The sequence below is a fragment of the Dermacentor andersoni genome, chromosome 1 (genome assembly GCF_023375885.2).
Source record: "Dermacentor andersoni chromosome 1, qqDerAnde1_hic_scaffold, whole genome shotgun sequence".
In the NCBI taxonomy this organism is placed as follows: Eukaryota; Metazoa; Arthropoda; class Arachnida; order Ixodida; family Ixodidae; genus Dermacentor; species Dermacentor andersoni.
The window spans coordinates 112,372,097-112,388,474 of NC_092814.1; the positions used below are offsets into that span (position 1 = coordinate 112,372,097).

The following is a 16,378-nucleotide window of genomic DNA, read 5'->3' on the forward strand; positions in this document are numbered from 1 at the left end:
AAGAGAACGCAAAACAAAACTAGAAAAAAATGGTGAAACCCCGTTATAAAATCAAAATAACTTATTATATTTTATATTCTTTAATAATTTTAATTAATATTTGCTTAACTATATGTGCACTTGTAGTAATTTTTACGTAAAGTATTTATCAAAATAGCAACAAGAAAAGCTGTCCCGCAGTCGGTGCTGATCCCAAAAGTGGGAATAGCTGAGTGATGTTGTGTCCGGGAATTTTTTAAGTAAATATTCAGCTTGTGGTTATGCTCTTGCGGTCAAGCAGAAGCCCCGCGGTTTTATGGATACTTCTGACGGCAGAGAATACTGAAGCGGAATAATGTCCACGAAGAACGCTATTACGAAGGAACTGAGCGGTAGGTGTTCACTTGCAAACGCATCAGTGATTACCTGCCTGTCAGTTCCGAGTTGGATATGCCTTTCTTTTTTTCGGTGTATTTTTTACTGCATCACCTTATGCGTAAAGTCGAACTAACTTCAGCTTGTTGTAAACATTGCACAGTTACTAGTGTTGCTTGCAAAGCCCCCCCCCCCCCCTCCCCCTTCTTTTTTTTTTTTTAAATATTGAGTAGTTCATCATGTCTTCGCCGTAGCGTTGTCCTCCGATTGTGCTTGCAGACCTGCCGTTGCATCTTGTTTGCGGCTCCAAATACTTTAAAGTTTGCCTGTGGCTTAGGCGTTGGCGTCAGCCCTGGTTATATTTACTGTTTACCTGCCCCTGACAGTGTGTATATATATATATATATATATATATATATATATATATATATATATATATATATATATATATATATATATATATATATACACGTATCGTTATCAACGGGCAACTCCCCGACTGTGTAACATGCAAGCCGTCGCTACTTCGCTGTTGCATTTCTGGACGTAACTGAAACAGAACCCTTCTCTGAAAATGAGGAGGAAAAGCTTCGTAGCATTATGAAGGTGTTCGATGTAGTCATGCCGAGTCGTAAACAGTTGTTTATAGTGACTAATCTGGATGCCGGGTATGGTAATTGTTCCTTGTTTCCTTTCACAGTTCTGTTGCAAATTACGCCTCCTGATATCTCGACATATTCGCGATCACAGCACGATATCCCGACTCCTCCTAAAGTTATTGCGCTTTTCAAGTGTATCTCCTCTTGACAGAACTGTTTCGGTTGAATGCGAATCTCGTTTACTTTATTGGAGATACTTCACTCTGACAGGTTCATCACGAACACGAAGCCATGAAAGTTAAAAATACCTCGGTGTACTAATTAGAGTTGAACATGAAATTTGTACCTTGGCATATCAACTGTCAGTGTAAGTTCCCATTAAATGTGAAAGCAGCTAAATAATTCCTCTACTTTTTCATACTCTAGTGGATACACACGTGCACTTCCTTCAGAATTTAGCATACCTTAAAACTGTATTACATATTATTTTCATATGCTGTGATAACCATGTAGCATCTATGCTAACTTTCTTCGATTTTGAGTTTTACATGTAGTTGCTTGTAAAAAAAAGGGCAGTTAAGTTGAAATGACTTACTGTGGTGTTCCACATTAGCATTAATGTTGCTTGCAAATGCCACAAGAAGGCACATGGAAAGAGCTGAATTCTTATTGTTACTTGGCTGCCAGCATTTGGCACTCACTGCAAACCGGTGTGCAGCACCACAGGCAGTTGCTTTTAGAACTGTGTCAGTCTTGTGTGGGATCCTTGAGCACCTCCTCCTTTTATTTCTGCTAGCAAGTGCCTTCCACTGCCTTTGCAATCCGGCCTTGAATATGTTGCTTGCTTTCAAGCTTTCCTTGAAAATGTGTATGCCGATAGCGAGTGCTGCATGCTGTAGTTTTTATTCAAAAAGACGACACATGCTTGCTGCAGATTCTGGCCTTTCAGCCGAATGTTGAATATAAATAACGTTGGTATGTAATAATTCCATGTTATCTTATTTACTAAACTTAACTTTATTATATCAACAGAAAACACAATTTTGGCTTGTTCACATGTCGGATGCCAAAAATTTGTTCTGCAGTTCTTCAGTAATCTCATATATGTGTACGACAGTGGTCCAGTGGGCTGTCTATAGCTGAAAAATGTGTTGCTTGCCCTTTTCTTGCTTAGGGAGGATGTAATAGTTCTGAAGCTACTTGCATTCATCTGTACTATTTTACACTTATTATCACAGTTGAAGAAAATTGCTGACACATGGCATCTTGCATGCAAACTGAACAGCTGAATATACTTATGTTAGGGATGTGCTACTGTAAATGTAGCTGGTTCTGCTTAAACCCATCTCAGACACATCTACCCAAGTTGCACCACTTGAAATAGAATCTTCTTTCAAGAGTATTAAAGTTTTTACACTTTACTGGAACCCGCCACGGTAGCTTAGCGGCTATGGCATTGCGCTGCTAAGCACGAGGTTGCGGGATCAAATCCCGGCCGTGGCAGCAGCATATCGATGGGGGTGAAATGCAAAAACACCCATGTCCCGTGCATTTGGGGCACATTAAAGATCCCCAGGTGGTCCAAGTTAATCCAGAATCCCGCACTACGGGGTGCCTCATAATCAATTTGCGGTTTTGGCACACAAAACCCCTGAATTCATTCACACTTTACTGGGAAGTAATTCATACCTTTATGAACTCGATTGCCATAGATGCAAAATCGCAGCAGTATATGTAGACATTACAAGTTGCTTTTTACTGTGTGCTACCCATTTATAAAAGCAGAGCTATGTTCATTTTGTGATTGTTATTGTAATTCTGTCATCTGTATTGTGACAAGTAGTCTCAATATAGCAAAAACTGTTGGACTTGCATTTATTTTGTGCCATACAAAGTGTCCTTGTAACAAGGCTAAAGAAGCTGGAGCTGTTGCTTATTACAACTTTCATGAGGAATTTTGGACAGAATGTGATATTTCATAGTTTCTCTATGATGAGCCTTCCTCTGAAAAATTGTATGCTTTGAGGTGGTCTCACCTTGCAGACAAATATAAGCAGTTTTTAGTAAAAATGGAATTATGGTAATGTTTACCATGTTGTGGAGGATGATAGCGGGAGTAAGTGCTGTAATTTTGGCATAAGTGTCTGGAGAAACCACTTTTCTGCTTCCCGAAGCTCAGTAGTGTACCGTAGCATTTATACAGTATGATCTGGAGTTGGTAGTGGTGGAAGTTCTTCACAAGATGGCTTTGGTGTGTAATTGAAATCCATTTCTCATAGGAGCAGTATGGCTTAGCAACAGGTACCCTCTTCTCATTATAATGAAAAAGTTGTGCATAGGAAACGTCCATGTTTGGAGAAAACACTTTCTTTTATTGTACTGTACACTGGTGTTTGAATGAGGCCCTGCTGACCTTTAACACTGTAATGGCACTCTCCCTCCCACCTCTATTTCTTTGACAAATTGAAAATTTCATGAAACAACCTGCACATGAAATATGTATAGCATCTGAATTTGATCAAGCCCCAGGCCAGAGTAACCATGAAATTTTGTTGCAACCAATATGCATATTGTGCCTCTTTTGTGAAAAACAGGGGTGCAAAATTAAACGTTCTTGTACTTGCATGGACATGATACTACTGCATGTGTTGTACTATGCTTATAACCTAGCCCTATACAGCTATATGTTGGCATTTCTTGTTCCTGTGGAAAAGAAAATTCAGTTTAATCCCCCCACCACCCCCCACACCAAAGAAAAAGAAGAAAGAAAGGAAGACCCTTCAATTTACTGTTGTCTCTTCCCGATTACAGACAGCATTCGACATGTGCTGGACCGCAGTGCCAAGGTGTCTTTCAAGTGCATGGTGCGCTTGGAGATCAAACAGGACAAAACAGAGAACAGAGTGCTGGTAATATTTCTACCATTTAGAATGTTATAGCATGGCGCCACTTAAGGAAATGATTGTAGCTTAAAGGGACACTCAACAGAAATATTACATTAAGCTGTATTTGTAATTTATGACTTTGCAATAGCGAAATAAGAGGAACCTTGGCAATTGAGAAAAGACCGAATAATGAAACATGAGTGGCAACGTCGCTCAGAAGCTCGTGCATCAGCTTGCTGTGAAGTCAAGAATTTTAATGGCACCTACATGGGTCTTGTTAATTATTTATCGGTAAGGAAGGGCTACATTGCATTCTTAAATATTTAACGAGGCACACAACCTAGCAACTTTAAAAAAGCTTTTTTTGCACCAAAAACTGCCAAAATACAAAATGTTATTAAATTCCTGAAGTCAAAGTGGCATACCACCTCTGTGATTCTGCTGCGAAATTCAGAACTAGAAAGTTTTGCCCTCATTTTTTCTTGTAATAACAAACCTTTTTTACCAAATGAATGAATATAGTATATTGAAGAAACACTTTACCATTCTAAAGAGATTTAATGTTGCTCTTTAGTGTCCCTTTGAATATAACATATATAAATATTTTAGACCTGCATATCCACTTCAGTCACAAATTATGATGCACTGTCAACAAATGTGTCAAACTTACGTAATTTTATTCCTAGGTGCTGCTGGCCCCATTAAAAAAAAGTTCGGATGATCCTTTGTGCATTTTCTAGTGCTTCCTCATAATCATAGAATAATTACATTTTAATTTAGCGATCAGTCAGTCATGTTACATTTCTCGTAAATAGATTTGAATCACTGGCTCTGATGAAATGCATAAGCTAAAGGGACACTAAATGAAAATATTCGGTCGAGCTAGATTGAATGATTAGGCTTCTGTGATAAAATTTATCATTCGTGGCAAGAACGGCTTTTGTAAGTGAGAAAATGATGAAAATGGGAAATCAGAGTGGCACCACATGTTTGAAGACGATGGTACCTCTCATGTGACATCAGTACTGGCTGATTGAAGTAAACACCAACTAGGCTAAACTGAAGTTCTTCTGATTCACATAAAGTGGCATAGAGGGAGGTCACATGAAAATTACTTCAACTTGTCCTTTTTGAACAATTCTGTTGAAATTGAGGAGCAGCAGTGAGACCTTTGGCGTCAATTCTCTATGCAACAAGGTGATATGTTGGCACACAGGAAACGTTGATAGACTTCCAGATGAATCATCTATCGATCTAGCTCTACTTCATATTTTCCTTTAGTGTACTTTTAATTATTGGCTGCCAGAATTTCGAGGAGGCACGAAACTATTCCCTGACTATTGCTGACAGGACATAGCCCATCATATATCTAGTCAAATGTGGTATAGCCTTAAAGGAACCGACAACCACTTTTCATGGTACCTATTCTTTTAGCGTGGTGGAAAGCTTACCGGTCAGTGTCTAATCATGAAGTGGTAATGCGGAAAACACCATGGAACATTTTTTATCAGAATTTTTCTACCTGCAGTGAGGATGTAGTCGTTCACTTTAAGTATGCTGAAAACGATAAGTGAGCGCGATAGTGATTATACGCTGGCATTATGGGAGGCAGATGACAAGTGCAGCAGTAACTGTGAGAAAGTATTATTTGGTTTATCAGGCCGATGTTCCTGTGATCCATATTTTCTAAAGTGTTAAAGTATTTCTGCGATACTAGCTACGTGTTTTCATGGTTTCCTGTCCAGCTGCTTTGGCATTTAACCACTCAAAATGAAACCTATTGGATTGAAAACAAAACAATGCTTTTACATGTGATACACAGTTCAGCATGTTGCAGTAGCCATCCGTGCGCTTTTGATTTTCGAAGCATAAAACAAAGCTCGAGTGTCTAATGATATAGCAACTGCAATTTTAAGCAATAATTATGTTGTACTTAATAACAGTGGACTTGCGTACAGTAATCTCATAGACTACATTCGAAGTACCAAGATTTCACCGCCAAGCCTCGCCACTTACTGGTTTTTGAAACTTTTTTTGTCAATTTAAAATTATAATTCCTACTTAAATTGTGAACAGCGTGCTGGATTCTATCCCTATAAATCGTTGTAGTTTCATTTCCATGAGCGTCTCGCAACACATTGTGGCCAGCCTTCAGTCCTTTTAAGTAAAATGGTCGTGTGTAGCAGTGCACTGCATTCTAAAGTTAAATGGTTTCATATTGGGTAAACACGGTATTCTGTTGCTTACTATCCATGGCTTTTTTTGTTTTTGCCACTACTGGACAGAACTGGCAAAAATGAATTACATTTCACAAATATGGACACTGTGAATGAACAGGATTTACTTGTTATTTAAGATCCAAGATCGTTGTTTTTTGATGAAATTGTGGTGGTAGTTTTATCAAATGCATTGAATATCAGTGCATGGTATGTGCAGTACGGCATTATGTGTTTGAACAGGAATTTGATGTTAACATTATAAATACTATTGTGGAACCAAGCATGAAAAAAAGTGAGTTTCATTAATTCAGCCTAAGTGGGACATTTGAAATTGCTTTAGATATCTCAAAGTTGAAATGAAGACATGTCTCAGAGTTGCTTTGAACAGAGTTGCTTTGAAGTGAACATTATTTGGAAACTCCTCATTATGTGGTGGTCTTTGCCGGTGCCTGCAAGCGGGTATCATGTAAATGATTTGCATGATTAATATGTGCTGGAATGCTTGGACAGCATTGTCTGTGTGTGTGTATTAAAAATTGTGCAAGGAGAAGTGCCATTTGAACCTTAATTGTAATTAGTTGCAGCTCCTAGAACTCTTCGTTGTCAGAGCCATTGTGATTGAGAACCAATAATTGTGGTGTAATGCAGGCAAAATTTGTGTTGTCTTTATTGGTTGTTGACCTGCACACTTTGTGTCAGTGTTCACAACCATTTTGTATGAACTTTCTCTGGACGTGGCCTGATTTCCGTGGGCAACAAACAACTCAACCAGGTCTTTCATATCAAGACTCACTGTGTTGTGAAGGACATGAAAGATTTTGTGGTTATTGGTTGCTTGACAGCTTTCTCATACTCTTTAGTGTAGTCAGCACTCATTAAGCATTGGTAGCACTTGTAAAGTAACCATAAAAAATCTCTCCTAGCTTGAATTCTCCAGTGTCCCGTTTATCAAAATCAGTGTAACAAAGTTTCACCTCCTAACTGTGGGTGCTTTTTAGGACACTTGAACATACCTGGGTGTAGAGGAACTGGCCAGCTACATCACTGAACACATCCTCTGTTCAGCTCGCAACTGCATAACTCAGTCCTGCACAGATAAAGTCAATCCAAAACCATGGTGGAACAACGACTGTGAAATTGCAAAGAAACGCCAGAGCAAAACACGGAGCAGATTTTCATGCTACCCAACAACAGAAAATGTAATAAATTTTAAGTGGTGCAAAGCAAACGGCCGCCGTATCCGCCGAATATCCAAAAGGGAAAGCTGGACACGCTACGTATCCTCGATAAACTCGTACACGGATGTCAGCAAAGTATACAACAGGGTACGTAAACTAAAAAAACAACATCCAAATCCTTTTCCTCTTATCACTGGCTCTGGTGATAAAATAGAAGATCAAGCGAACACTCTTGGCGAGCACTTGAGAGAGTATCAAGCTCAGAAAATTATTCCGAAAAAGTTCTTACACCATAAAAGAATAGCTGAAAATATTCCTCTACGTCCAAACAAGTCATCAGAAGGATACAACAAACCACTAACATTTCATGAACTCAAGCTTGCCCTAGGCTCATATGGCAGCTCGGCTCCAGGTTCTGACACAATAACATATGAAATAATCAAGAATCTGCCTTGTGAGACCCTAAATTGCATCTTAGGTCTTTACAATAAGATCTTCGCCACTGGTCATATACCTTCATCTTGGAAGGGGGCAATAGTCTACTCAAACACGGCAAAGACCCTTCCTTAGTTAACAGTTTCTGACCAATTGAACTCACTAGCTGTTTATTTAAAGTATTTGAAAAAAATAATTGTCGCCTTGTGTTCTTTTTGGAATATACCCCGCAGGGGCGTCTGCGTAAGCAGGCGTTTGGTGTGTTGCGACACCACGTACCCGAACACACGAAGGTTGGACCCTCCCGCGTGTAGCCGTGCGCGGCTTAGCCGTGCCCGGGGAAAGGGGGATCCTGGGGGTTGAGCCGATGCCGGGTGTTCGGACCTTTAAGGCCCCCCGGCGGAGGCAACACACCTCTTTGGCCTCTGCTTCATGTAGACGGCACCCCCGGACTGACCCACCCGGGGGAAATCGGCAGTCGCCTTTTCCTGTCCACCTCTTCAACCTTTTTCTTTCCTATATTCTTTCTTTTACTGTCTTTTCATCTCTTCTCTTCCGTCACTTCCTAATTTTCCTAGGCGGCTATGGTTAACCTTGTGTATGTGCCCTCCCTTGGGTATAATATATTAGGTTATAGTGGCGATGCACGGTTGGCGCCTGCGGCCTTACGTGTTCAGTCCTGCAGCGTCCCCATGTTGGGCTTCCGTGGTGGGTGGCCGCCATTGCTGCCGAAAAGAAAGTTAAATACTATGGGAACACCCGCATTTCCCCGCCTACTTGATCGTCACCCTCAGAAGAGGGGGTGGACCGAAGACCTGAGCACATGTTTCACCCGCACTAAAGAGACCTACCCAAAATACCACGTAGTACACAGTGAGAACCCTGAAAAACAAGCCAGATTCATTTCACCTTTCACAGTAGCAAAATCCTTGACCGAAGCCTTAGGGTCAGGTTATAAAGTGACTAAAATGGCTAGTGGAGACCTTCTTCTTGAGATCCCTTAGAAAAATCAGTATGAGAAACTAGGCAGGCTTGTGACATTTGGCAATATAGCAGTCTCTGTTACACCACACAGATCAATGAATAGCTCACGTGGAGTCGTATCAGAGGCAGATCTCCAAGATTTGACAGAAGCAGAACTCCTGGAAGGGTGGAAAGAACAAAATGTTACCAATGTAAAACGAATTATCATTAGACGGGACAATAAGGAAATTCCAACCAAGCATCTTATCTTAACCTTTGCATCCAGCGTACTACCAGAAACCATCGAAACAGGATATATCAGGTTAACCGTGTGACCATATATCCCCAACCCTAGACGGTGTTTCAAATGTCAGAGGTTTGGCCATGGCTCGCAGAGCTGCCGTGGTCAAATAACTTGTGCAAAGTGTGGAGTCCAGGGCCACCCTTCCGACAATTGCAGTGGCACACCTCACTGCGTGAACTGCAGTGGAGACCATCCTGCCTACTCACGCTCCTGTCCGAACTGGAAAAAAGAAAAGGACATAATTACCCTCAAAGTCAAAGAAAATATTTCGTTTAAGGAAGCCCGTAAGAGGTGCTCACCTTTCCACAGCACACCTTATGCTGATGCGGTGTGTCACGGGGGAGCGTCGCAGCGGCCAATGCCAAGTACCCAGCCCGCGTGCAGTGAGCAGGTACCTTTGGCTCCTGCCCTCAGGGTGGAAGTAGGTAAGCCTACTCCATCCAACCAGCAACCAGGCCAGGCTACCCTTGAGTTGCCGGCCCCACAAGAGTTATCTGCGGCATCCTGCGCTACACGCAGCGATCCCGCAGGACCGATAGCGGCCACGAAGGTAGGCGCAGCCGAGGCTGCCTCAACCTCCCCGGCCCCTTCCAGCGCTGGCAACAGCCAGCGCAGCCAAATCCCCCAGTGAGCCCCATCAACCTCCGGGCTGGTGGGCGCAGGGGTCTTGCCCTCCAAGGCGGGACCCTCGCTGGTAACTTCCCGCTCGCAAGAGCACGTGTCCGGCGCCTCACAAGAGGCAATGGACACAACACCTATCCCCACGGCGCACCAAGCGCCTAAGGAGCGGCGAGGCTCCCTCGAACGCTCCAAAAAAGGCAACACCTCGGTTACAGGGCCTTGCAAGAGCTCTGTAATCTAATTCAACATTTCTGTTTCCCTATACACAGCACCATTTTACATTAAATATGGATACACAAATCATACAATGGAATGTCAGAGGTCTTCTGAGAAACCTTGATGATGTACAAGAACTGATCCACCAACACAATCCAAAAGTGCTGTGTTTACAGGAAACACACCTAAAATCAAAACACACAAACTTTCTCCGACAGTATATAACCTTCTGTAAAGATCGCGATGATGGTGTCGCATCATCGGGTGGTGTTGCCATTGTCATCCATAAAAGCATTGCTGTGTCAACATTTACAGCTACAAACGCCTCTTGAAGCAGTGGCGGTTCGAGTTGTTCTCCTAAACAAACTCATCACTATTATCTCTCTTTACATACCCCCACATTACAAATTAACTAAACATGAATTTCAATCCTTTATAGATCAATTGCCACAACCTTATGTTGTTCTGGGTGATTTCAGTGCACACAGCAGCTTGTGGGGAGACTCTCGTATCGTTGCGCGAGGTCGTCTCGTTGAACAATTCCTTTTTTCGTCCGGTGCGTGTCTGCTGAATAAGAAAGAACCCACTTACTACTCTCTTGCAAACAATACCTTTTCTTCAATTGATCTTAGCCTAGTTTCCCCGCCAATACTGTCTGAACTCAAATGGGAAGTTATAAACAATCCTTACGGTAGCGACCACTTCCCCATACTGCTGAGAGCATATAAAGAAAACGAATATCTACCACAGGCTCCTAGGTGGAAGATCGATACAGCCGACTGGGAGAAATTCCGAACTCTCACTAGTATCTCATGGAATCACATGTCATCTTTAGAAATTGATGCTGCTGTGGAGTATTTTACAGCGTTCATAATAGATGCCGCATCAAATGCATATCCGAAGCAAGTGGTTTGCCATGCAAACGACGTGTACCGTGGTGGGACAACGAATGTACGACCGCCCGTAGGAAACATAACAAAGCGTGGGGATCGTTACGCGCCTCTCCCACTGCAGAGAATCTTATTAACTTCAAAAAAGCAAAGTCTCAAGCAGGGAAAACGCGCCTACAGGCCAGAAGAGAAAGTTGGCAGAAGTTTTTATCGGGTATCAACTCTTATACAGATGAGGCGAAAGTCTGGAACAGGGTTAACAGGATAAAAGGACGACAAACTTATTCACTCCCCCTGGTAAACACACAAGGCGATACCCTGCTTGAACAAGCAGACTCACTTGGGGAGCACTTTCAGAGCGTGTCCAGTTCCACCAATTATTCCAAACCCTTTCTCAAATATAAACAAATAGAAGAATGCAAGCCACTCATAAGAAAGTGTCGGCAGAATGAACCGTTCAACCGCCCCTTTAGTATTGCAGAGTTGAGAGCTGCCTTGAGCGCATGCAAGAGCTCTGCACCGGGATCTGATAGAATCATGTATGAAATGCTGAAGAACTTACACAGTGACACGCAAATTACACTACTTACACTTTTCAACACTATCTGGGACGCAGGGTACCTTCCGACCGCATGGAAAGAAGCCATTGTGGTCCCTGTTTTAAAACAAGGCAAAGATCCTTCCTCAGTGGCAAGCTACCGCCCGATAGCCCTCACAAGTTGCATGTGTAAGGTATTTGAAAAAATGATAAATCGGCGACTCATCCATTTCCTTGAACAGAACAAAATGCTTGATCCCTATCAGTGTGGCTTCCGAGAAGGGCGCTCCACTACCGACCATGTTGTACGTATTGAAGGAAATATCCGGGACGCCTTTATACATAAACAGTTCTTCTTATCAACATTTCTCGATATGGAAAAGGCGTATGACACAACGTGGCGATACGGGATCTTGCGAGACTTATCGGAAATAGGCATTCATGGTAATATGCTAAACGTAATAAAAAGCTACTTGTCCAATTGCACTTTCCGGGTAAAAGTTGGCAATGTCCTGTCACGTCCTTTTACACAAGAAACTGGTGTACCCCAGGGTGGCGTGCTCAGTTGTACACTCTTTATTGTTAAGATGACAACACTTCGTGCATCCTTACCACCGGCTATTTTGTATTCCGTCTATGTGGACGACATTCAAATAGGTTTCACATCCTGCAACCTCACAGTCTGCGAGAGACAGGTACAGCATGGTTTGAGCAAGGTGTCACAGTGCGCAGAGAAAAATGGATTTAAAATCAATCCTCACAAGAGTTCTTGTGTTCTGTTTACAAGAAAGAGAGGCCTGGTTCCAGACCCTTGCTTAGAACTGTGTGGACAACAGATACCTGTAAACAAAGAGCACAAATTTCTAGGTGTTATACTTGACAATAGACTCACTTTCGTCCCACACATTAAACATCTTAAAGAAAAGTGTCTGAAAACAATGAACCTAATGAAACTTCTATCCCAGACTACATGGGGTAGTGACAGGAAGTGCCTAATGAATCTCTATAAGAGCCTAATCCGGTCACGATTAGATTATGGTGCCGTGGTATATAACTCTGCCGCCCCGAGCGCGCTAAAGATGCTAGACCCTGTTCACCATCTAGGTATCCGCTTAGCCACGAGCGCTTTCAGAACAAGCCCGATTGAAAGCTTATATGCCGAATCGAATGAATGGTCTCTCCACCTACAGAGATCATATACTGGCTTTACATATTTCCTTAAAGTGCGCTCTAATCCTGAACATCCATGTTTTGATACCGTTGCCTATATGACGTGCGCTACACTTTACAGCAATCGTCCCTCCATAAGACAGCCTTTCTCGCTTCGTGTGGGGGAGCTTGGTCGTGAAATGCATGTCCCACTCCTTGAGCTTCGCATAATGCATCCAACCAAGTTGTTACCACCTTGGGAGTGGCAGATCGTAGAATGTGACATATCCTTTTTAGAAGTAACAAAACATGCATCGGACATCGAAATCAAAATGCATTTCCTAGAACTCCTGCACAAGCACTCCTGTGCAGAGTTCTACACAGACGCTTCGAAGTCAAATTCCGGGGTATCCTATGCAGCCGTCGGCCCATCCTTCTCGGAATCCGATGTACTGCATCCGGAAACAAGCATATTTACGGCCGAGGCCTACGCATTACTCTCTGCTGTGAAGCATATAAGAAAATCAAAACTTCCAAAAGCAGCGATCTACACAGACTCTCTAAGCGTCGTGAAGGCCTTAATGTCACTCTACAAACATAAAAATCCCGTATTCAATGAACTGTATTCGGTATTATGTAAAGCGTACTCATCTAACCAGAATATCATAATATGCTGGGTCCCTGGCCATAGGGGAATCGAACGTAACGTTCTCGCGGACGAGATGGCCACGTCAATCATATCGCAAGCTGTTAACCCTGCCGCTGATGTGCCTGTCACAGATCTGAGGCCTTTCTTACGAAATAAACTCCAAAACCACTGGCAGTGCTCGTGGGACGCGCAAACAAATAACAAACTGCACGTTATAAAGCCACAGCTAGGTTTTTGGCCCTCCCCAACAAGATCTCGGCGAACAGATGTCCTATTCTGTCGCCTCAGAATAGGACACACATTTGGCACCCATAATTATCTGCTTACTAGAAGTGAACCTCCAACCTGTGGTAGATGCGGCGAGAGGTTGACCGTCCTCCATGTGCTCCTGGAGTGTCGGGAAGCCGAAACGGAGAGAAAGAAACATTTTCCGCTTGCTTACCATTACTACATCCCTCTACACCCGGCTATGTTTCTTGGTAAGGAACCGCTTTTTGACACCAAGGCAGTCCTCAACTTTTTAAATGATGTCGTACTACATGTTATATGCCCATTAAATTCGTAGAGCATCCTCTGGATAAGTTTTGCGTAGCACATGCCTCCAGGCCCTTGTTATTCAAGGGCTCTAAGGAGGCAGTAGTGCTCTAGCATATCTTATAACCTCATATATTTTTACACATCGTATCATTTTTCTTAAATGCATCTTAATGTTCATAGTACACGTCATAAGTCATTGCCATAATCTTATTGTACAGATTTTACGCACTTTAGCGCGACCATTTTTAAGGCCCCTCTACAGCCACGTCACACCAACTTCATCAAACTCATGATTACACTGCGAAGTCATTACCACGGACATGGCGCTCTTTGGCCATACTTGGCCTTTGCGCCATAAAGCATCAAACATTCATTCATTCATTTTTGGAATATAATGGTATATTGCACCCTCGAATCTACCTTCCGAAGAACAAGGTCGACAACCAATAATCTTGTTCTCCTTGAGTCATATATACGTGATGCATTTGTACACAGCCAATACTGTCTATCTGTATTCTTTGACCTTGAGAAGGTATATGATACTGCCTGGCGATATGGTATTCTACAAGAGCTGTCGTCCTATGGTATTTGTGGTAGTATGCTGAACGTTTTGCAAAATTACCTATATGAAAGGAAGTTCCGCATAAGAATCGGCAGTGTAGTATCGCGCACTTTTGTTCAAGAAAATGGTGTACCACAGGGAGGAGTGCTAAGTTGCACACTTTTTATAATTAAAATGACCTCTCTGCGCTCTGTTACACCATCCATGGTGTCTTATGCTGTCTATGTGGACAACATCCAAATCAGCTTTAAATCTTGCAAGCTGTCCATATGTGAACGCCAGATACAGTTAAGTGTTAATCGGCTCGCGAAATGGGCAGACGAAAACGGGTTTAGATTCAGTGCAGAGAAGACTACCTGTGTGCTGTTTTCCAGACGAAGAGGGGTATGTCCTGACCCTTGCGTTACGATGAATGGGAGAAGCCTGGTAAATAGAAAAGAACAAAAATTTCTGGGTGTAATCTTCGATACTAAGCTAACCTTCATGCAGCATATAAAACAGTTGAAGCTGAAATGTCTTAAAACTATGAACCTTTTAAAGATTTTATCTCTCCAGTCTTGGGGAACAGATAGGTATTGCCTCCTATCTCTCTTTAAAAGCCTTGTATTGTCACACATAGACTATAGCCAGCTTCAAGGACAACACTTAAGCTACTCGATCCTGTCTATCACTTAGGTATCCATGTAGCACTTGGTGCCTTTCGTACGAGCCCCCTCCAAATTCTGTATGCAGAATCGGATCAGTGGCCGCTGGATTATCAGCAAACATATCTGGGAGTCACCTATGCAATAAGAACCATGTCGCTAAAACAACATCCATGCAAAGCACTCATAAGTGATCAGTCCACAAATCAGTTGTATTTAAACAGGCCATCACATGCCCCACCATTCCCGTTAGCAGTAAAATCTGTTGCGGAAAAACTCGGAGTAGTTTTCATAGATCTGCAGGAAAGCAACTACGCTGAACCCATCCCACCTTGGGAGCAATGTACAGTTACCTGTGACTTGTCCTTTACAGAACTTGACAAAAAGAGTTGTCCAAGTGCCCTCATCCAGCAACATTTTTTGGCCCTTGAAGACAAGTATAGATCTATGGCATTTTTCACTGATCCTTCAAAGTCTGCAACTTCGGTATCGTGTGCAGCCCATGGCCCAAACTTCTCCAACTCTAAAACCTTGCATAACCATAGCAGCATCTTTACAGTGGAAGCGTACGGTATCCTGATCACTGTTGAGTACATAGTACAGCACAAGATACAAAAGTCTGTAATATACACAGATTCCTTAAGCGTTGTCACAGCCCTGTCCTGTGGCAAAGCAAGCCAAAACCCTGTATTAAACCAGCTCCTTAAACACATCCATGTAGCGTGTAAACAAAACCTTGCTCTTGTTATATGCTGGGTGCCAGGCCACTCTGGGATCGCAGGCAATGAAATGGCGGACAAAAATGCTGGACAAGCGGCTCATCGGGCTACAATTGATGTAAGCTGGGTACCTGGTATAGATATGAAACCTGCGGTACGAAAGGCGCTCTGTAATCATTGGCAAGCTGAGTGGGACAAAGAAGTTTAAAATAAGCTGCACCTGCTTAAACCGCAGTTAACCAAATCTTTCCCACTGAAGCTTGATAGACACACCGAAGTCACTTTGGCACGACTCAGAATAGGACACACCTATGGCACACACAAATACCTCTTGTCTGCAACTGACCCACTGACGTGCACGCGCTCCGTTGAGAACCTAACCATCCTACATGTCCTCATTCAATGTCCTGAACTTCACCAAGAGCGAGTGGCTCATTTTAGGGAGCTCTATTCACACCATATACCCCCCCATCCCTTGATGTTCTTATCAGAGGATGCACTTTTTAACTTTAAAAAAGTGCTTAATTATCTTGCACAAGTTAACTTTCTAGACATCATCTCATTCCATCCTAACCATCAGAATGTGCCTCACAGGTGAGGTACAATCTGATGTCTGAGTATGTCTGAGCTCTCGCACTTATTGCGTAAGCAATTGTACAGCTAGGGACTCGGTCAATCCAGAATAATTTAACATGTGTGCCTGTAGCCAATGCATTTAAGGCCTTATATTTATCTTAGTAATTATTTTAGAATTGATGCACTAGTAATTATAGATCTATCTTACGTGTAGGCCTCTATACAGCTTTTATTTTAAGTCATAGTCCTAAACCCACAATTTTACTAAACCAAAACACACGTCCTGGCGCTCTTTGCCCTTAGATGCCCTTGTGCCAATAAACTTCAATCACCATCATCA

At 42.5% G+C, this 16,378-nt stretch overlaps 1 protein-coding gene across 5 annotated transcripts in view; it reads left to right on the forward strand.

The window, feature by feature from the left end:
- Positions 1-97: 97 nt before the first annotated feature.
- LRR (capping protein regulator and myosin 1 linker 1 leucine rich repeat protein) overlaps positions 98-16,378 on the forward strand; it is a 213,580-nt gene continuing 197,299 nt past the window's right edge. For all 5 annotated transcript variants that reach the window (XM_072286631.1, XM_072286632.1, XM_072286635.1 and 2 more), the window contains exons 1-2: positions 98-371; positions 3,765-3,862. In XM_072286631.1, coding sequence (XP_072142732.1) covers positions 335-371; positions 3,765-3,862 — 135 coding nt within the window. In that variant the 5' untranslated portion in view covers positions 98-334. The remainder of the gene's footprint in view (positions 372-3,764; positions 3,863-16,378) is intronic.